We start from the raw sequence: 22,639 nt of genomic DNA, 5'->3' as shown, positions 1-22,639 counted from the left end.
TCATGTCCCTCAATCACACATTGAGAAGGAAACCAGAAATGGAAGATCATTATGCAGAGTTCATAGAGTGACCCTTCAATCAAGCAGAGTTAGCGCCTCCACCCGATCCCAGTAAAGATAACTAGTATTTGCCCACCTTTGGTGTTTACCACACCCAGAAACCTGCACAAATATGAAATGTCTTTGATTTAAGTACACATGAAGTGCAGAATCCAATATCGCTGTGATGATTCAGTATCGTTCCAGTATCAATTGTTTGGCGACAGTAAAGTAAAGTAACATTTCAAAGGTGTATCACTGAAAAATATGCACTTTCAGGGTCCAGACATCAATAACAGTTTGCTTGGGGTCCTTTTGCGCAACAGAACTTAGTCCATCACAGTAATGGCAGACATCAAGCAAATGTTCCACAGCTTCCTAGTGAGAGAAGATCAGCGAACCAACCTCTGGTTTTTGTGGATTCGTGACCACCAACTGAGTAACGAGATTCTGCAGTATCACGTGAGAGTTTATGTATTCCCTCACTATCTGTGGCAAGCTATGGCCTTAAGACAGCTTTCGAGGAAGATAAAGAGTTCAAGACTGAAGCGTGGAGGTACATAGAGAGCCATTTCTATGTTGATGTATAGGAGCAGGGATGTGATGTTGAGGCTCTATAAGGCGCTGGTGAGACCTCACTTGGAGTACTGTGGGCAGTTTTGCTCTCCTTATTTAAAAAAGGATGTGCTGACGTTGGAGAGGGTACAGAGAAGATTCACTAGAATGTTTCTGGGAATGAGAGGGTTAACATATGAGGAACGTTTGTCTGCTCTTGGACTGTATTCCTTGGAGTTTAGAAGAATGAGGGGAGACCTCATAGAAACATTTCGAATGTTGAAAGGCATGGACAGAGTGAATGTGGCAAAGTTGTTTCCCATGATGGGGGAGTCTAGTACGAGAGGGCATGACTTAAGGATTGAAGGGCGCCCATTCAGAACAGAAATGCGAAGAAATTTTTTTTAGTCAGAGGGTGGTGAATCTATGGAATTTGTTGCCACAGGCAGCAGTGGAGGCCAAGTCACTGGGTGTATTTAAGGCAGAGATTGATAGGTATCTGAGTAGCCAGGGCATCAAAGGTTATGGTGAGAAGGCGGGGGAGTGGGACTAAATGGGAGAATGGATCAGCTCGTGATAAAATGGTGGAGCAGACTCGATAGGCCGAATGGCCGACTTCTGCTCCTTTGTCTTATGGTCTTATGGTCTTAAGTAATTTTCTAGTGCAGAAGAAGCTGTGAGTATGCCGAAAGCTGCACAGAACATGTTGCTGCAGTCTGATCTTAGCAGTATAAGATTGTATCCAACCATGTAATATTTCCCACCTGAAGACCTGGCCAAAAGTCTACAGAATCTTGATTTTAATAGTACCTCCCTCCTATGCGGCACAGTCTGGGCCTTGGATGGGGCCTCATTACTGAAGCCCTTACTTTAAAGGTCACTGATACTAAAATATTCTTTATGCATTGTGGTGTGCTATCGACTACCAACAATCTATTTGACCCTTTTGGAGTTTCTGCTCCAGTCAGTATCCAGGGATGTTTCATGTTAAGAGAGTTGACCTTGGACATTTGTGGATGAGATGTCCCACTCCCTAAAGAGAAACATGAACGATGGCAGCAGTGGTGTTCTTCCCTTAAGGATCTTAAAAGCTTGAAGATTCTAAGAACCTACACAACAATTCTGCTATCTGCGGCTCAAAAGAAAGAGGTCAGCACTTCCTATGATGCATCAATTAAAGCTGTTAGTGTTGTTGCACATCTGAAGGTCACAGATGCTGCTGGATATAGTTAAGTTGGATCCTGGGCAAGGCAAAGCTTGCTCCAAACCAGATCTCAAACCAAGGCTTGAACTTGGTGCTGCTGTTCTAGCAGTTGAGATGACAGAGATGATAACTGAAGATCTGGACACAGAAGTAGATGAATTCAAGTTCTTTACCAACAACAAGGTTGTGCTCGATTATATACTTAATGAAACAAGGAGATACTATGTTCATGTACTTAATAAGTTCCAACATATCAGACGATCAACTTAGAAGAGCAAATGAAACTATGTTCCTACTGATCTCAACCCGGCTCATCAGCTCACTCTCTTTTCATGGTTAACTGGCCCCACATTTCTTGCTGATATCTACCAGTAACAACATCAAAGCTGGTATTTTCGATGTGAAAACAGTTAAGCAGTAAGACTGATTTCAAGGCTAGCCTTTGAAACTATCCATCTTTATCAAAGACTTAATCAAAAGATCCTTTGACTTTTACTTTCAATATTTCAGTCGTTAAGCTTGACATTCTATGGATGCCAGATGGGGAGGGGAAGTGGGGTTGTTATGTCCTCCAGAGGAGCAGTTCGTTTTGTATGAATATCACTTCTGGTACATAAGCTGTTTTAAAATCATTGCCTGCGCAGGTTAATTTGGATTAATTTTTGAAGCACATGGTGGAAAGACATCGATCTCCATTCTCTCTTCAATTGCCCTTAAAACAGCAGTAGTGTACCAATAGTGACTGAGTGTAATGTATCGAAGTTTGCTGATGATACTAAATTGAGTGGAAAAGCAAATTGTGAAGAAAATACAGAGTCTGAAGAGAGATATAGATAGGTTAAGTGAGTGGGCAAGGGTCTGGCAGATGGAGTACAATGTTGGTAAATGCAAAGTCATCCACTTCGGAAGGAAAATGGAAGAGCAGATTATTATTTAAATGGTAACAAAATTGCAGCATGCTGCTGTGCAGAGGGACTTGGGAGTGATTGTGCATGAATCGCAAAAGGCTGGTTTTCAAGTGCAACTATCAAGAAGACAAATGGAATGTTCATTGCCAGAGTGATTTAATTTAAGAGCAGGGAGGCTATGCTGCAACTGTACAGGGTACTGGTGAGGCTGCACCTGGAGTACTGTGTGCAGTTCTGGTCTCCATACTTGAGGAACGATATACTGGCTTTGGAGTCAATGCAGAGGAGGTTCACCTGGATGGTTCCAGAGATAAAGGGGTTAGACTAAGAGGAGAGATTGAGTTGCCTGGGACTGTACTTGCTGGAATTCAGAAGAATGAGAGGAGATCTTATAGAAACAAATAATATTATGAAAGGGATAGGTAAGCTAGAGGCAGCAAAGTTGTTTACACTGGTAGGTGAGACTAGCACTAGGGGACATAGCCTCAAGATTTGGCAGAGTAGATTTAGGACAGAGATGAGGAGGAACTGCTTTTTCCAGAGAGTGGTGAATCTGTGGAATTCTCAGCCTAATGAAGCAGTGGAGGCTACCTCAGTAAATATACTTAAGACAAGGTTGGATAGAATTTTGCATAGTAGGGTTATTAAGAGTTATGGGGAAAAGGAAGGTAGGTGGAGATGAGTCCATCGCCAGATCAGCCATGATCTTATTGAATGGCAAAGCAGACTTGACAAGCCAGATGGCCTACTCCTATTTCCTATGTTCTTAGTTAATATCTGTGAGTCTTAAGCTTTGCTAATACTAGTAAACATATAGTAGATATATTTGGAAGGAAGTATTGTGTTTATTACTTATTGTTATTAAGATATTGTTGCGTTTTTAGTTTACTCTTGTTTACACAGCATAATTATGAAGAGTGTGTGTGTGTGTGTGTGTGTGTAACACCTTGGTTCACACCAATTGTGAGAATAATCAACAGTATTAATATATTCAGGCGTGTGACTATCCTATATTGAATTCTGCAGTTTCACAAGATAGATCTCATTAAAAATCGTGAAGAAAGCTTCTGTCTTGAGTGCTTTTTGAGAAAGAGTTTAACTCACTGCGTAACCTTGTACATATGCACTACAAGGGCAGTAGGTTATCTGTTCTATTTAGCTTACTGATTTTGATTTGTTTCAGTAAAAATATCAAAGCAGTGGAAAACATGTTCTTTTTCATATTTAACTGTGGTAAAAACTATCTGATTTTATGCAAGGGCATGTTTATATATTTATTCACTTGTGTTAAGTGAATAAGATTGCGGTTTATAAATCCAGTCTGATTTAAAGCATAAAAAGTACATTTAAGGTGGGGAAAAAACATCTTTGGACAATAAGGTCAAATCATTGGGTATATTTAAGGCAGAGATTGACAGGTTACAGGAAAAAAGCAGGGGAATGGGGTTGAGAAGGAATTGGAGAGAATGAGAATTGTGTGGAAAAACTGCATAGAACACATGATACAACAAGATGTTAGATGGCAAAGCATGGTTAAAGTTCGTTCATTTCTGTTGCTGCTACAGCTGCTTTGCTTTCTTGGATGAGTAATGTTTTTATAATTCTAATGTGAAACAATGACTAGTACGTCAGAGAGGGGATTGTATGGAGAGTGATGGATGTGATTGAAGGTCATTGTAGAATGCAAGGAGTTTTGATATTAAAGTGGAACTTCTATTACAAAATCAGCAAAACATCAATGGAAGCTTCTTGAGTTTCCATCAATATTCAATATTAGATGTGGAAAAAACACTTTTAAACTTGCTGTACTAATGTAAAGAGGAGAAATAAAAGTGACTTACTCTGGTAAATGGATGTTTCAAGTTAGATATTGTGGAGTGTCCATTTAATATGTGGTAATAATGAGCGCTGAAGGTTCTTTAAGCTACTTAATGTAAATTTTGCAAAATTATTTTATCCTTTCTGAAATTTTATTATCTTATACAATTGAACAATTAGATCATGATTTAAAAACTGGAAAAGTAGTTTTGGTCATCTCAGTTTATTTGTCTCTACAGCTGTTTAAAGTAAATAGTGCCACTCTCCAATCTTGGCTAAAGTGTCGTGGTGTTTCTGTGAGAACGAGGGACAAAAAGGAGCAGCTGGTTTCCAAAATTATGGAATTCATCAGAGGTCCACAGAATGAATTTGGAAATATCTGTCCAGTGGATGCTCTACATAGAGTAGAATAGTATAAGTTACATATTTTGTTCATTTCTGACTGTCAGTAAGTTTTAGCATATGCTACTTGTCCTGCTGTTGGCTATTATATCCAGTTGCCATCAAATTTATTCAGAATTTGACAAAAGTAGTTAATAAATTAATGTTATCTGGCAGTAAGTTATTCAATGACTTTGTACCCAGTTATGGTAACTGTTGTGCAATTCATTGGTAATCATTCTCTAATCTTTATTGTTAAGTTTGATTAATAGGAATGGTGCCAAGCCAGTGAAAACTCTCATAGGCTGTATATTATTAAGTAATTAATAAACTTATGATTGTTAAAGTGATGCACATAGAAATGGTTGTAAGTATAATTTGATATGTTTTCAATTCAATTTAAATTAAAGATTTATTTTAACATGTTTCTATTTACTGATCATTTATTTTCATAGTCTGAAATTAAAGATGTAATATACACAGACAAAATTACAATGAACAATTTAATTAATATTGATGTCAATTTTAACAGGTTCCACTAGATCGAAATAGGCGATAAACAAATTGACAGGTCATTTTACATTCAGTTAGGTTTTCCCTTCCTTTGGGTCATAAAAATGATTCCAGAAATTTATTAGATGAAAATAAATAAAGCTGTGGATGGTAGGCATGAGCAGTGCAATACATGTCATAGATAAGCACAGAACAGAAACAGGCCCTTCGGCCTATCTAGTCCATGCCAACCCATTTAAACTGCCCGCTCCCATCGACCTGCAGTGGGACTGTAGCCCACCATGCCCCTACCATCCATGTACCTATCCAAACTTCTCTTAAACATTGAAATTTAGCTCACATACACCATTTGTACTAACAGCTCGTTCCACACTCTCACGCCTTCTGAGTGAAGAAGCTTCCACTCATGTTCCCCTTAAACTTCTCACCTATCACCCTTAACCCATGACCTCTGGTTGTAGTACCACCCAACCTCAGTGGAAAAAGCCTGTTTGCATTTACCCTATCTATACCCCTCATAATTTTGTATACCTCCATAAAATCTCCTCTCAATCTTCTACATTCCAAGGAATAAAGTCTTAACTATTCAATCTTTCATTATAACTCAGGTCCTCCAGACCTGGCAACATCCTTGTAAATTTTCTCTGTACTCTTTCAACTTTACTTACATATTTCCTGTTTTGGGATTTGACTACAAATCAGCTTGACATACAGCATAATCAACCTTCAACCTATTCTCATTCTTCAAAGATGTTCATCATTACATATTTATATAATTTGGATAGCTGTCCTGTAACGTAACTTAGTTACTCAGGCTTTGTTTTGTTCCACTACTGCTTGTTCTACCTTAAAAAATGAGTAGCTATAATTACACTTCACAGAGCAAACCAACTTGAGTCACAAAAAAGCACAAGTATCAAAAAATAGAAAATGTACCTTTAAAATGGATTTACTTAGGAATGAAATTAATATTTGCCCTCGATACAGAGCTTCTATGAACAGAATTACATAAAGCTACATAAAATGTACATAAAGCTAAAGCTCAGAAAATTCCATTGGTCTCCTACAGTTCTTTTAATACAGACAATATTTTATGTTTGTTTAGTTCAATGACTTAGTGTGATGTGGAAATGTAGCTTGGTGAGTGTAATGTTAAGGCATTTCATATATGCCTTAAAAGCAGGAAGATAACTAGGGAGAAGGTCAGACCACTGAATTGCAAAGGAGGGAATTAATTATGTCTGGAGACAGAGAAAGAAGCCAAAATACCAAAGTACTTCTTATCGGTGTTCACAAGGAGAAGGACATTGAGCATATTGAGAACATGGAGGGTTATGCTGATAAGATATGGCATGTTGATATTAAGGAGAACATGTAGGATCTGCTGAGGAACATTAATATGGAAAAGTCCCCAGGCCCTGAAGCAATCTATTCCAGATTATTGACTGAGGCAAGAGAAGAGAATGGTCAGGCTTTCACAGATCCTTTTTTGCCACAGCGCACTTGAGAATAACCAGTGTTGTTCCTTTATTTAAGAAGAGCAACAGAGACAAACCAGGAAACTGGCGAGCCTCACATCAGAGGTATTGACGTTACTGGAGAAGATTATGAGGGGAAGATCTACTCATATAGAAAAGCATGATCTAATGACGGATTGATTGGTAACTTAGCTTTGTACAGAGGATACCATGTCTTCTTGGTAGATTAATCTGAAAGACTAAGACTTATTTTAATTTCATGAGAACACATTTAAGACTTAATACTGTTAGTTATTCCTTCAAACACTTGTATGATTCAATGATTAGAAGTGTGCATTGAACTACTTAAGATATCCATGGTTAAAATTAGTAGTTGCTTTTATCAGTCAAAACATTGCAAACAGCCATTTCTCATGAAAACTGCTGGCTACAGTATATTGGAGAGGGTTCAGAGAAGATTCAGGAGAATGATTCCAGGAATGAGAGGGTTACCGTATGAGGCACGTCTGGCATCTCTTGGGCTGTATTCCCTGGAGTTCAGGAGAATGAGAGGGAATTTCATAGAAACATTACAAATGTTAAAAGGCCTGAACAGATTAGATATGGCAAAGTTATTTCCCATGGTAGGGGATTCTAGGACAAGAGGGCACGACTTCAGGATTGAAGGGCGTCCTTTTGGAACTGAGATGTGGAGAAATTACTTTAGTCAGAGGGTGGTAAATCTGTGGAATTTGTTGCCATGAGTGGCTGTGGAGGCCAAGTCATTGGATGTATTTAAGGCACAGATAAATAGGTTCTTGATTAGCCAGGGCATCAAAGGGTATGAGGTGAAAGCAGGGAAGTGGGGATGACTGGATGAAGTGGATCAGCCCATGATTGAATGGTAGAGTAGACTCGATGGGCTGAATGGCCTACTTCTGCTCCTAAATCTTATGGTCTTTAGAGCTCTTTTTCAGGGAGAAATAATTTTATTGACATTGTTTGAGTGAAATGCACATGAATCCTACTTGCTTTTTAAGCTTATTCTTATACTGTGGAGCTTCTGAACATGTGAGCAAATAAAGTGATACATGTGGCTACAAGAACTGTGTACACTTTGTGCTTCAGATATATTTTGTAAAAGGAAAAAAAACAACTGCACTCAAATTTATATAAATACTGTTGGAATAGAAGAAGAGCTACTGTGAATAGAACAGGCAGTTTAATTTCCTTCTGGATTTCTGCAGTACTAAGGCTTTAACTAATTCAGATGTTTTTAATTTTACAGGTCACTTGGAATCAACTAAAACTGGAGAAAAGTTTAAATTCTATTAAAATAAAACAAGTTGACACTGGGAAATAATAATGTCAGCAGCACATTGTAAATTGTAATAATTATTCCTCAACAGAATCCAATGAAACCAGTTTTTTTCTTTAAAGGCAAATTTAATGTGAAGTGTTGCACTTTGGAAGGACAAGCCAGGGTAAGACTTACACAGTGAGCGGTAGGGCACTGAGGGGTGCAGTAGAACAGAGGGATCTGGGAATACAGATCCATAATCCCTTGAAAGTGGCTTCTTAATCAGGTAGATAAGCAAATTGGCCTTCATAAATCAAAGTACAGGAGTTGGAATGTTATGTTGAAGTTGTATATGATGTTGGTAAGCCCTAAATTGAAGTATTGTTTGCAGTTCTGGTCACCTGCCCACAGGAAATACATCAATAAGATTGAAGGAGTACGGAGAAAATTTACAAGGATGTTGCCAGGATTTGTGGACCTGAGTTATAAGGAAAGGTTGAATAGATTAGGACCTTATTCCTTGGAGCATAGGAGAATGAGGGGAGATTTGCTAGAGGTATTGAAAATTATGAGGGGTATAGAAAGGTTAAATGCAAGCAGACTTTTTCCACTACTTGAGTGAGATTAGAATTTAGTAATTGTTATTTTGATAAATATATGAAATAATCTCATATCTATTATATCTAATGTTAACTATTATTATTTAATAACTAATTGAATAGTTTTGATTACTACATACATTTGAAAACTCTTTGAATCCTTAAAGTCTTTGACTGAGGATAATGTTGCACTGCTAACTTGGCTATCTGTCTAAAGCTGAAAGAGTATTCTGAGGGCAGAGGCCAAACATGATTGCACTTGAGACTTATTTACCAGGCCCCACTGGAAGTTGCTACCATGCTCCAGTATTAGGACATCTAGGATGATACTCCAGTGCTACATAGTTAGAGGTGAAGTCATTCAGATGAAGTCTTAATTGCCTAGCCTACTCCAGAAACATTTCTAAAATTTGAAGCCTAGCTCACAATCAAGGATAAAGGCAGCAGACACATGATTTTGCTCCAAGTTCAACACTGTCCTCATTTGGAAAAACATTGTATAGGAGTATTCATCTAAACTGGAATTGTGTTGAGCTCCAAACACTGAGAAACGTTAGGTGAGAAAACGATAAAAATTTCAAAGGTAGTGATAAAAATACAGGGGAAATATTGGTAGATTTTACTTCAAAGCAAAGTTGAAAAATCTTAATGTTATGATGGGCAAATGGAGAGACCAATGACACATGAATAGCAGAACTTCAGGCTTCATTCCAACAAGAAATGAGTCAGTGTTTGAAATCCTGAACAAAAGGCAGATGCTGGAAATCAGACATAAAAACAGAAAGTGCTGGAAAAGAAAATCAGCTGGTCAGACAGCATCTGTAGATTGAAATAATGTCAATGATGGTCTTTCTTCAGTATTCTTAAATGCTGACTCTGTTTCTCTGGGGTTCAAAGTTGAGTTCTGAATCAAGATCTTTGACTGTTAACCCAGTAAATCAACTTGTGTGACTGCACATATGTGAGGTACAGGAGAAAGTTAAGAAAAGTTGTATAGGAGTAGAGAAAAATCTCAGACAATATTAAACTCAGCTTTAAAATATTTTATAAATATGGGAGAGAAATTTCTTGTTATTCATCGGTCTTTACCATATGTGAGAATATTCTCCTCAAGTGTCTCAAATCCACAGATTTCAGGCTTATTTAAGTTAATGTAGCCTCTCAGCTAACATTTTATCAAGTCCTTCATAAAAGAGGAATTAAGCTGAAGGTCATGAAATGAAACTGGCTACGGATACAAAGGAGACCACTGGCCACGATGTGACCCATAGGGCACTATTGATAAATGACATAAAGACTTATTGGTAAATCAGAGTTTGAAGTTCCAAGAAATTTTATTATCCAAGTATGTATATATAACCATATACTACCCTGACACTCATTTTCTTGCAGACGTTCATAATAGAACAAAGAAATACTATAGAATCAATAAAAAAACTATTCACAAAGGCTGACAAACAGCTAATGTGCAAAAGAAGACAAACTGTGCAAATACAAAAACAAATAATAATAAATTGTAAAAAAAAATACTCAATATGAGTTGTAAAGTCCTTGAAAATGAGTCCATGGGTTGTGTTCAGTGATTAGTTCAGTACTGAGGAAGTACATGCTAGCTCAGGAGCCTAATTGTTGAACTGTTGCTGAATTTGGTGGTGTGGAACCTAAAGCTGAAGCACTGTAGATGTCAAGATCTGAAATAGATGTTAGGGTAAAAAAACATGCGGCTAGTTCATTTTGCTGATAATTCCAAGAGGTTAAATTGTAAACAGAACAGATGGAAATTTTATATTAAAAATTAACATTAATTCATTGAATGAACAGAAAAATTGAAGCAAACAAATTTCAGTGCAATCATATTATACCTAAATATATCAGTGCTAGCTAAAATGTTTGTTGCAGTGCAGGTCCAAAGAGTTCTATGTACATAGATCATTAAAGTGCTGTGGTGAGGTACAGACCAAATTCAAATCTCAGGATAGGAATCTGAAACCAGGAAGTTTTGACCTGGAGATTGAGGTTGCTACATCTGAACCACCATAACACTTCAAAGGGAGAAAAGGGTAGAGTGGAATATTTGCTTTTGGAAGATCTTAGCAAGTTCAATCTAAATTTCTCATGCTGAGCAACAGGGAGCCATTTATGTTTGTTATACCTGTGGTGCAGAAATACATTAAAGCTCAGTTTATGTGTATAGTAATCAGTACAAAAAGGGGTTTATAATCTGTGATCACCTTAATTTATTGATAGGGATCCCCCTTTTAGCAGCTGTTCTTGCATTTACTTTAGTTAGAGATAATTCTTTGGCATCAGTTTTTCCTTGTCTGAAACCATTTGGAATCAATTAATTGTTCTCTTATTTTAGTCTCATGGCTTTCACTGTTGACTAGAGCACAAAGTTTAAAAAATGCCTGTGGAAATTTGTTGATACCTCTAATTATCTGTTTTAAATCTAATCCATTGATAAAAATAAGATTGAAGTTGCTTCAAGTTTTGCATTTACTCTTCATGACTGTAAAGTGGGGTAAAAGTTATAGCCACTGAGAGCTTTTTATCGGAAAATCACAGGCACGCTCACAAAAGTTTCTGATAATTAATTCATTTTAAAAAAGGAATATTGGAATAATTTCTCAATTATCCAGTATAAAATCACAAGGTTCTGGATGTTGAATTTTCTTCATTTTTAGAGAGAAAGTCTTTTCCACTATATTGCTAATATGACATTGATGAGGGAAGATGCCTCTATGGTGATAATGCTTGTAGGGAGTAGAAAATTCATCTCGAAATTCTGCTAGTCATGTTTAGAAATTTCATTGAATAAACCAAACTGTCTTTAAAATTTATCACTTTATCAGGACCCCTCTTGCCAATACCCCAAGTATTGCCACGCTGTCTTCTTAAAAAGGAACCTTTGACTTGGAAACACCAACCATCGCCATCAGCGAGATTGACACCTAGAGTGATGGTGACTGAAGTCTGGAATAGCTGATAGAGATTTGGCTGAGGATCTGCCGGATGAGAGTCTAAATGGATGATGGAAGAGAGAAGAGTGAGATGGTGACTGGGAGTGAGTTAAAGAATATTGGATGGTACAGGATTGGTTGGTGATCAGGAGATTGCTTGAAGTTAGGGGAGAATGAAAGAATGCATCTTATGCTGTGTGGAAAATGGAGAATACTTATTACATACAAGAGAAAATCTGCACATGCTGGAAATCCAAGCAACACATACTAAGTGCTGGAGGAAATCAGCAGGCCGGGCAGCATCTATGGAAAGGAGTACAGTTGTCATTTCGGGCCGAGACCCTTCCTCAGGACTGAAGAAAAAAATGATGAGATCTTTTTTACGTTCTTATTACTTTTTACATTCTTGACTTCCACACATTCCGAAAATTTTGCTAACTACAAGAGTTCAGGATTGACCAGCCATTGCCTGTGTACTTGAGACACTGAGTTTACATGGAGAGTATGTCTCAGGATGAAAACCTTTTGTAATTAAGAACTTGAAAACAGAGGGCGAATAGATGCCAACGAGGCAGAACAAGGAGTGAGGGTGGTGTGGGAGGGGTATGAGGTGGGGCAGAAACTGAAGTCTAAGTGAATATACTTATTTTTGGACAAAGTGACAGGAAAATCCAGCTAGTCTGTGCACTTATGAAGAGGTTGTGAAATCATAGCTACAGTAATAGGGGAAGCAATGGTTAGGATGTTACACAGGTGCTTCAATGGCTAAAGACAGGAAGCCAGGATGGTATGTGGCCTCCCTGGTTCCAGCGTCAATGATATCATTAAATGATTTAAAAAATACCAGTCAATATCTGTCGATCCTTCTACAAATGAGGTGGAAAGTGAGACCTACATACACTAAATAGATTACACCACCTCTGCAGTCCTAAGAACAATATTCTAGCTAAAAGGTTTTCTAGTGCCATTAGAGAAAGCTTAAACAAGGGATAAGAAACTGCCAGCAATTTCAAAAGGGAAAAAATTTAATGTGAAAGTTGAGAGTTTTATAAATAAAAGAAAATTGGACTTGGCTATTTCTGTCATCTCTCTCCACCATTGAAGAATCTACGAGGTGATATCTCAGGAAGGCAATCTCCATGATTAAGAGCCCCTATCATCTGGGCTAAGCCTTCTTCTCAATGCTGCCATCAAGAGGAGGTACAGACGTCCTAAGATCCAGACTTCAAAATTCAACAACAGCTTCTTCCAAAATGCACCAGGCTCTTGAACTGACCTAAAAAGCTCTAATACTACCTTGGACCATATATTTTTTTCTCTACTCACCTTGAAATAATGTCATTACATTTATTTTGTCATTTAAGTTTTGTGCATTTTATGTTAATTTAAGTTTATGTCTGTTATATTTGTAATGTGCTGCTGTTGTGAAAAGCTAATTTTCATGACATTTTTATGTATGTCTATGACCATAAACTTGGATTTGTTATAACTATAGAAATGCAAACCAATACATGTGTAAATCAGAGGAAGCAAAGACTAGAAAAGAGATACAAAGAAGTTTTACAATTCTTAGATCTTTGTAAAAAAAATCAAAAGGTTGGAAATCTGAAATAAAAACTGAAAATGCTGGAAAAAGCAAATTGAGGAGCATTTATGCGGAAAGAAACAGATCAAATTTTTTGGTCAGGTCTGGGAAGTGAGAAGATAGATTGGTTTTAAGTTGCAGAAAGGAAAAGGGGCATTGGACACAAAATGTTTGGTGAACCTATGGCATGTGTGCCCAAGATAGTACATGCAAAATCTTTGCTGGCATGTGGCATGCAGTGCCACCTCTCGATTCTTTAAACCCCACCCAAAATAAAAAGATACATAATGATTATCATTAATGCCAAATGAATCAGCAAATGATTTTTTTAACAACCCAGGAGCAGTGAGATGTACGAATAGTAAAATGGGGCTTGTCCTTTCTCCTTTAAATAAAAGTCCATAATTATTGTTAGTAATTCATTAATAATCTCAGCTCTAACTCTCAATGGCACATGAGAGAAGCTTTCAGAAGATTATCTCCAATTTGGGCATATGCTTTCACAAAGATTTGCCACTCCTAGGATGGAACAAAGGGAATATTCCTGATAGTGTGAGACTAGGGTTGTTGTGGTGCCAAGCAGTTAATTAAACGATCTGGATGATAACGAGGGAAGTTAAAGAACGTTAGAGAGATAAAAATGAGGTCTTTGCCGACGACTCCATTATAACCAAGTCCAGTGGAAGTCTAGTTATGGCACCTCATCATTTGTTTTGTCATATTCAAGAGAGGACTTAGCCAACCAGTGGTGTAGTGGCATCAGCACTGGACTTCAAGGCAAGGGGTCCCGGGTTCGAATCTGGCCATGCTGGATTGAGCATCGAACTAGCAATTTGGCCTCGTAAAAAAAAAACAGACAAAATGCTTAGCAACGACAAGGTTGATGCCTGATGCGCCACAAGGCGTGGAGAGGAATAATAATAATAATCGACGCAGGATTTAGCACCGATTTCAAAAACTTCAGGTTTCCCTCACTGTTTGTAATAGAACTGGCCAATTCCAATAGGTGTAGGTCATTCATCTGTAATATTGACTCTTTTTCTCTCTTCATTAGCATCGGGTGCTAGAATAGATTCCTAGGAAACCCCACAGTCAGTCAATAGGCCCTTCCAGCCCTTCAAGCCATGCTGACCAGCAATCCTCCAATTTAATCCTGGCCTAACCACAGCAAAATTTACAATGACCAATAAACCTACAAGCCAGTAGGTAGGTCTTTGGACTGTGGGAAGAAACTGGGGCACCTGGAGGAAACCCACATGGTCATGGGGAGAATGTCCATGCTTCTTACAAGCAGCGGTGGGAACTGAACCCACGTTGCCTGTATGGTAGAGCCTTGGACTAATCACTACACTACTGTGCCATTTTAACCATCCTGTTACAGCTTCTGTAATTCTGTTGTCTTTCAATCTCGATGACAAGGCTAATGAAGGGGCACCTTATCAAATCTCCTTTGGAAGTGAATATATTCCTCACCAAGTGCATTTCCTAGACTATAACTTCATCAAAAATCTCTATCGAGTTAGCGAAGCAAGATCTCACTTTAACAATTCCCTGCTTGGTTTTCCATTTCAATGCACACTTGCCCAGGGGAGTGCTTTAATTCTGTTCCCATTATTGTTTATTCAACTATACCCATCAGCAAGGTTAAAATGGTTGGTTTGTAGTTACTGGGTTTACACTGTGTTGAACATGATGCAGCTTTCCAGTGCTTAGTAGTTACTTCCAGAACTGCTCTCATCCTCCTCCTCCTGAATTTTCTACAGCTGCCTTAAAGTCAGTCTTACTCAAGTCTAGAATGTTAATGTCAGTTTGTGTTTCTCTCTGTTATGAGCAACATCGAGCACAATCATTTTGAATCATTTTGTGCAGAAACTCAATGCTCTGTATGTTTGTCCTCCTGCAGGGCAAAACCTTGCGCATGGGTAATGCACAGAAAAAAAAATGCCTGATACATACTGCCAAGAATCTCTCAGTCTATCCAGCCACCTGAAATATATCTTTAGTTTGCTGTTGTCTTGTGCAATGATATTTCTGGTGGTGATACAACACCCAGATTATACTCCGTTCAGAGTTCCTGAATATGTAAATTTGTTGTCAGTTGCAGTGCACATCGATTGAGTGGAGGTCTTTGCAATTAACAATCATTCCTGGGGCATCTATGGTGCCTTAATTGCCATTTATTTATATTCTAGTGATGTCAAACATCCTAAGCCTGTGGAAAACCAGCCAGTGCCACAAACCTGAGACCCTAGCATAACTAGGGGCTTAGCAAACAACTAATCATTATTCAGAATTTGTGAGCTACAATGTTTTGGAATTGTTGCCAGAGGATCACCATGTAACTATGACTACAAAATTGCTGGACCCTGCCACTTTGACCTGGCCAATGCCTTGATTAGCCTGGTCCCATTCCACTTGCCTTCTTGGAATCTATGTTAATTAATCATCTATCTTATTAAGAGTGGGTGGCGGTGCCAGGTACTGTTATATGTTTGTGTGTGCAAGGTTGGGGAGGGTGGTGAAATGGGCAGGAGCTTTGGGGTAAGGGGCTTGTTTAGAATTGTGAATATGTGGGAATGTAGTGGATGTGTTTGGTGGGGATACTTACTGTTAATGGGGATATTGCCCGGGGTTGATAGGGGATTGCTTTGAGATGGGGGGGATGCGGTTGGGGTGGGGGTGTTGGCTACAATTGGTGTGCGTGTGCACTGTGGTTGGTAGGGGTCAAGCATTCTAGCCCAGAAAATCAATGATGATGTCCTTAGCCCTAAAACTGTGAATAATTTTAATTTAATCTATGCTTCTTTGTGAATGTCGTGTTTCTGATGCTACAGCATATGAGTGTGACGCTGCTGCAGGTAAGTTTCTCTGCTGCTCCTCTCCATGCCCTGTGGGGTTACAGGTCCGTGAGCTCAGGTTGTTCCTTCTTCTGATCTTTATCTGATGTCCAGTGTAGTTCAGTACAAGTAGCATCCATGCCACCTGAGTAATCTAACTGGTTGCTTCACTGCCTGGTATGCAGGGGCCACTGCACAGGATTGAAATAAAGTTGCAGAGGGTTGTAAATTCAGCCAGCTCCATCACCCCACCCCACCATCAAGGACATCTTTAAAAGGTGATCCTCAAAAAGTTGGCATCTATAATTAAGGACTTCTACCACCCAGGCCATGACATCTTCTTATGACAACCATCAGAGAGGAGGTACTGGAGCCTGAAGACTCCTGTTTTAGACCAATATTTTAGGAACAGCTTCTTCCCCTCCACCATCAGATTTATGAACTGACAATGACTACCAAATTTCTATAGTGGAGGTAATGCCATCAAAATGGGCAAAATGGGCTCTCAGCATGGGTATTGTGTACTAATCCTTATCCCTGCAGTATCCATGTGCCGCCATTACTGACACTTATGAGCATATTTCCCCATCATGGTTTCAACTCCTCAATCATTGCAGGGATATGGGTGGAGCAAGAACTATAATTAACAAGCCATGTTAATAACTGAATTGTTAATATACGTAAATCAGCAGCCCAATTCTATTGAGCAATTTACCTATGCAGATACAAACCTGTTGCAAATTTGCGAACTCAATGAATTTGAGCTGTTGCTGTTGTGCTTTCAATTTCCATCGTTTAAAAACCCCTACCTAATCTTAAGCCAACATCCACATATTGTTTAGAATCTACCCTATTGAAGCTGGTTGTGAAGAGCTGATTTGTTTTTCAATTTCTTTATAATATTTCATCGGTCGGTTGTATTGCTAGTTAATCTGGGGTGTTAGATGTCAGGGATAGAAAATGAAGAATTTGTCAGGACTTTGAGTCCAGGTCAAAGTACTCCGTGGTCAAACCATCAGCAATCCCAGAAGTCTTGTTGGCACGTGCTGAGGACACCAGCATTTCCCAGGTCGGAGACCGGTCCCAGTTTGGAGATCTGTATGTGCGGCGAGTCACAGATATGGGCATAAGGCACGAGGAACACTGATCACATCTTCCCCCCCCCCCCCAAGGTTATCAGGGTCAGAGTTGAGACTCAACGATCAAACCCTGTGAAGGCCAGAGATCAAAGGTCAAAGGCCAGAGAATGGCGAATCCGGCAGTAGAAACCTTAACTACTGTTGGGGCATATTTTGGAGATGCAATATAGGAAATATTAATTCTACTTTGACAGCAACCAGCCTTCAGACCTAAATATGGATTGTAGATTGAATTCAAAATGCAGCTCAGAACAGGAGATATTCAATTGACTTGAGATATCTGCATAGAGATTAATGCAATTAATACCCCATTGCATGAATACAAGACCACGGTAATTAACATTCATTTTGTATGAGATGGTGGAAAAAAAGGCATGTAACTTAAAAAAAACATTATGAGGACATTGTAACTACAGCAATGGTCCTGTTAACTTTGTTCTTTAACATATAAAAATGTGCTGTCATCTCTCTCTCTCTCTCGACTCCAAAGGCTGCCAGCTTGTGTGTGTGTGTCCAAACTAAAGACTTTTAAGACTTTTCTATCCACTAGCTGCTTCTCTCTGGTGATTTTGTTCACAGTTACAACAATAGAAGACCAAATGTCATGAGGACCCAGGTCATTGGGGTCAAAAATCTATGTGTATCCGAAGGTTAATCCTGTCATCAGCAAACTCTAGGGTGAAGTCAGACGGTTAAGGCTTGATGCCTATAAGTCTGAGAATCCGAAGCCAAGGACAGCAAACCCACAGGCCTGTTTGTGTGTTTGAGTGGGTGGGTGGGTAGGAGGAATGGCAAAGGAACTTGTTTTGCTATTGTTGTTTGGTTTGTCCTTGTTCTTGTGTGTGTGTCTGCTAAACACTGTGGGCATGCTACGTTGGTGCCTGAATGTGTGGCGACACATGTGGGATGCCCCAGCATATTCTTGGGTGTATTGGTTGTTAATGCTAATGATGCATTTCACTATATGTTTCAATGTACATGTGACAAATAAATCTGAGTCTGCAGTAGGGGCTTTCCCTAATTACAGAAACAAGGAGAACAGTTTTAGACTGGATGTACTGGTAGTAGAACAATTCACACAGATAGATGCAACAAAAGGCTCTAGAAAGGATACAGAGGAGATTTAGATTCAAAGTACATCTGTGATCAAAGTATGTATCTAACCCCGAGATTCATCTTCCTACAGACAGCCATGAAACAAAGAAAACCATGGAACCTGTTCAAAGAAAAGCATCAAACCCTCAACACGCAAAAATAGATCAAATTGTGCAAATGGCAAAAAAGAGTGAAAAACGCAGAATACAAACCATCAAACCACAAAGTCACAAAACAATCCAGGAATGTTCAGTTCCAGCTCAGTTCAGTTCAGTTCAATCTAACGTGGTGTTGCTCGTTGACTGCAGGCTGCAAAGCCAGTCTGCCCCGATCAAAATCACACAAAATAGCAACAAAAAAGGGAGCAATCAGAAACCAGAAACATATCACAGCATGAACTGCAGAGTCCAAGCCACAAACCCCATTGATTAAACCTTGTCCAAGACACAAGATGCCGGCACCATCCTCCAAGAGCAATGAGCGAGAGGGAGAGAGAAATTGATCAAATGCAGGCACCTTCTTCCAGGAGCAGCGAGAGAGAGAGACTGGTCACTTATGGGCCAATGGAAACAAACACGAATCCTTGTTGACTTCAATCTTCCTTGACGTATTAGTTGCCAAGATTAGCGAGAAATGGAGTCGATTTACCAGGGTGCTGCCTGGACCAGAAATCATGTCTTGTGAAGATAAATTAGACGAACTGGGGATTTTCTCTTTGGAGCGAAGGTGGATAGGAGGTGACTTGATGGAGATGTACAATATGATAAGAGGCATAGATTGAGTGGCAGCCAGAGACTACTTCCCAGGGTGGAAATGGCTAATACAAGGGGGAATCATTGTAAGTGATTGGAGGAAAGTATAAGGGAGATAATGGAGGTACTGTAAGTTCTTTACACAGAAAGTAATGGATACATGGAACATCCTGCCGGGGTGGTGGGGTACAGGCAGATACATTAGGGGCATTTAACGAACTCTTAGATAGGCACATGGATGATAGAAAAATGGAGGGCTATGAAACAGGGGAGGATTAGACTGATCTTAGAATAGGTTAAAAGGTCGACACAACATCATGGGCTGAAGAATCTGTACTGTGCTGTAATGTTCTATGTTCAATGTAAAACTGAACTCAGGAAGATCAATGTAAATACTGGACAAATAATATAAGTGTGATGAAACTTCATAGAAATTCCAAACAGATATCTCCAAAGCTGCAGTGTCTCTGCCAATACAGAATATTAATCTACAATGCTGAAAAATGTTCTTAAGAGCTCTGATAAATTTGTGAATCTAATTGTTAATAATTTGTAATTTGTATTTGGCATGAATTTTATTATTGCTATTTAAAGAGCTTGTTCCCAAACAGAGTAATAGTAAAGATTATTACCATGTCACCAATAGCAAGCCAACACTAGAGGGAGCTCCTGAACAGTCTCCCAGCTGCTCCCACACCACAAGGAACCAACGAAGTTTACACCAGGAGTCCTCCCAGCCAGGCAAAATAGAGCCTCTAAATTGCTTTGGTCTCATGAAAAAAAGTAACCCTGGTTTGGAAATTCCATGATATAGTGCTATTGTTTGGTACCTAATGCAAAGAAATGTAACTGAAAGCTGATCATGAAAGCTGATTGGAGCTTAACGATGATTTTTGAAGTTCAAAGTACATTTATTATCAAAGTATATATAAAATATACAACCTTGAGATTCATCTCCTTACAGGCAGCCACAAAACAAGAACTTGAAAGAACCCATTAAAAGAAGACTAACAAACACCCAATGCACAGAAAGAGAAAAAAAACACAGATCATGCAAACAATAAAAGCAGGATTTTTGCAGGATGCCGGTTTCGTTAAAGGCTTTAGTTCACATGAGGGGGATCAGGACCTGCACAATGGGATCAACGATCATTCAGCTCATGTTCTGCCACATTCCTTGGCCCAGATGTGAGCAGTTTAAGCCGCTCGTGTAAAGGTCGGCCTTCATAAGGCAAATGAGGCATGTTGCTGCCCAACTTCATAGGGAACTTTCCTAACCAGTCTCTGGCAAGGAAATCTACCCTTGCATCCTCAAAAAGGTAGGTCCTTTTTAACTATTGCATTCAGACCTTGATGCCACTTTATCCCTGCAGTTAGTCCCCTTCTGAATCCCTTGACTGGAACTCAACTCCCCTGTCACCTATCGATACTGTTTCATCATCCGGGATCTACATCCTTTCTCAGCCTGACCTCCTCTACCCTGATTGAAGTTTTGGCTTTCCCTGCCCCCTCCCTTGGAGCCTCTCCCTGTGATCTGTTTCCTGCTTGTTTTGTGCAACAGGATATTGATTGCTGCAGGAAATCCAGGCACAAAAGATGTGTTGGCTTATTGTGTGTCACTCAGAAAGTTTCTGATTTTCAAAAAGTTCTAAGTACATGTATTATCAATGTACATATAGGTCACCAAATACCACCCTGAGATTCGCTTTCTTTTAGGCATTCACAGTAGAACAAAGAAACAATAGAATCAGTGAAAAACTAGACACACAGACTGACAAATAACCAATGAGCAAATGCTTAGTCGCTGGCACAGCCGTCCACAGCATGGCAGAGAGATTGTCTCAGCACAGGCACTCGGCTGGACTCTCAGAACTCCTTTAGGGCCAGCGAGAACCCCCTCTTTCATGGGGCTGTTAAAGCTGTCAATGCAACCTTGCAAGCATCTTTCATGCTCGTATCTGAAAGTGTAAAATTGTGAAACTCTGATTTAAAAATCACTTTGCATTGATAAAGCTGTAAGTACATGTCCATGCTAAAAATCAAAAGAAATCATTGAGACCATTTAAAATAAATTCTACAATCATACTTACCGTTCTCCCAGGATAATTTTGTTCCATTCAGGTGAGCAGCGGCCACTGCACTTGATTAGGATTAACCCAGAACATGCTCAGGGATAGAGCAACCAGCTGGAGGGCTGGAAGATTTCAGCAGATCACACTGTTCTGTTATTATCCCTGAAGAAATCCATCACTGAAGCTTGGGGGCAGACACAACCAGCAGAGCCCTGTTTCAGGATCAGGGCTCTGATCCACACCATCAGGGCTGGAAAATAGTGCGCTTGGAACTGCTAGTTCATCTGTACCACCACTGTCTCTGCCTCTGGGTTCATCATTGCGCCCAACAGTTCAACAATTTGCGCAGTTTGCACTTTGTATCTGTCTCGTCTGGTTTAGCCGAGAGACATTCAGCAGGATGGGAGTTGCTGTCCTTGTGGGGAAAGTCAGAGGCTGGATGAACATTAAAGATGAGCTTTATTTCATATTTTATTTCATTTTCTTGCAGACGTTCACAGTAGAACAAAGAAATACAACAGAACTGAAGAAATACTACGCGCAAACAAAGACTGACAAACAACCAATGTGCAAAAGAAGATAAACTGTGGAAACAGAAATAAGACAATGATTTAATTGATTAATTAATACTGAGAACGTAAGTTGTAGAATCCTTGAAACTGAATCCATCAGTTCAGTGTTGATATGAGAAAAGTTATCCTCACTGTTTCAGGAACCTGATGGTTGAAGCATAATAACTGTTCCTGAGCCTGATGGTGTAGGACGTTTGCCGTACTCCCTTCCCAGAGGCAGTGATGATGTAACAGCATAACACTAACCATTATGCTACCATGCCAACAATAAACTATTTAATGTTTTTCAGTATATGTTATAATTTTTGTTAATATGCTTTTATTTCGAAAATCTTCACTACTTGAATCTACTTGAATTTTTTTTTAATGATTCCTGGTGTTCTGGAATTTGTTCTGTTCTAACTCACAAGACACCTCAGCTTTCAACAGCGCAAACAACAGGAATTCTGCAGATGCTGGAAATTCAAGCAACACACATAAAAGTTGCTGGTGAACGCAGCAGACGAAGGGTCTCAGCCCAAAGCGTCGACTGCACCTCTTCCTAGAGATGCTGCCTGGCCTGCTGCGTTCACCAGCAACTTTTATGTGTGTTGTCAGCTTTCAACAGACCAGCTCACTTGTTACTTTGCATCCTACCAATGTAGTCTAGACAGATGGCAATCCTGGGGTGTGAATCCAGACTGCAGACCAGATCCAAAATGAGCTGCTCCATTATTTCTTGGCATTTACGCTGGACTTTGTTCTCAATTAGGATGGAGAATTTTAAGGACCTACCACTTCATGTTGGTTAGATCCAATAATAGTCATGAATGTGCTGCTGTAAACAGAGCTAAACTTGATAATTATAACACCA

General features: G+C 39.3%; 1 protein-coding gene across 7 annotated transcripts in view; it reads left to right on the top strand.

Moving 5' to 3' along the window:
- The window catches only part of LOC134350093 (uncharacterized protein C18orf63-like), a 131,534-nt gene extending 109,514 nt beyond the window's left edge, over positions 1-22,020 (top strand). For 6 of the 7 annotated variants that reach the window (XM_063055041.1, XM_063055055.1, XM_063055025.1 and 3 more), the window contains one exon: positions 4,764-5,254. In XM_063055041.1, the coding sequence (XP_062911111.1) occupies positions 4,764-4,937 (174 nt within the window). In that variant the 3' untranslated portion in view covers positions 4,938-5,254. Of the gene's footprint in view, positions 1-4,763; positions 5,255-21,704 lie in introns of those variants that run through there. The other variant, XM_063055048.1, reaches the window with a different exon arrangement.
- Positions 22,021-22,639: the final 619 nt, after the last annotated feature.

Source organism: Mobula hypostoma, chromosome 1 (genome assembly GCF_963921235.1).
Source record: "Mobula hypostoma chromosome 1, sMobHyp1.1, whole genome shotgun sequence".
Taxonomy (NCBI): Eukaryota; Metazoa; Chordata; class Chondrichthyes; order Myliobatiformes; family Myliobatidae; genus Mobula; species Mobula hypostoma.
Note: the sequence above shows the minus strand (reverse complement) of the source record. Positions and strands in the feature narration are given on the sequence as shown.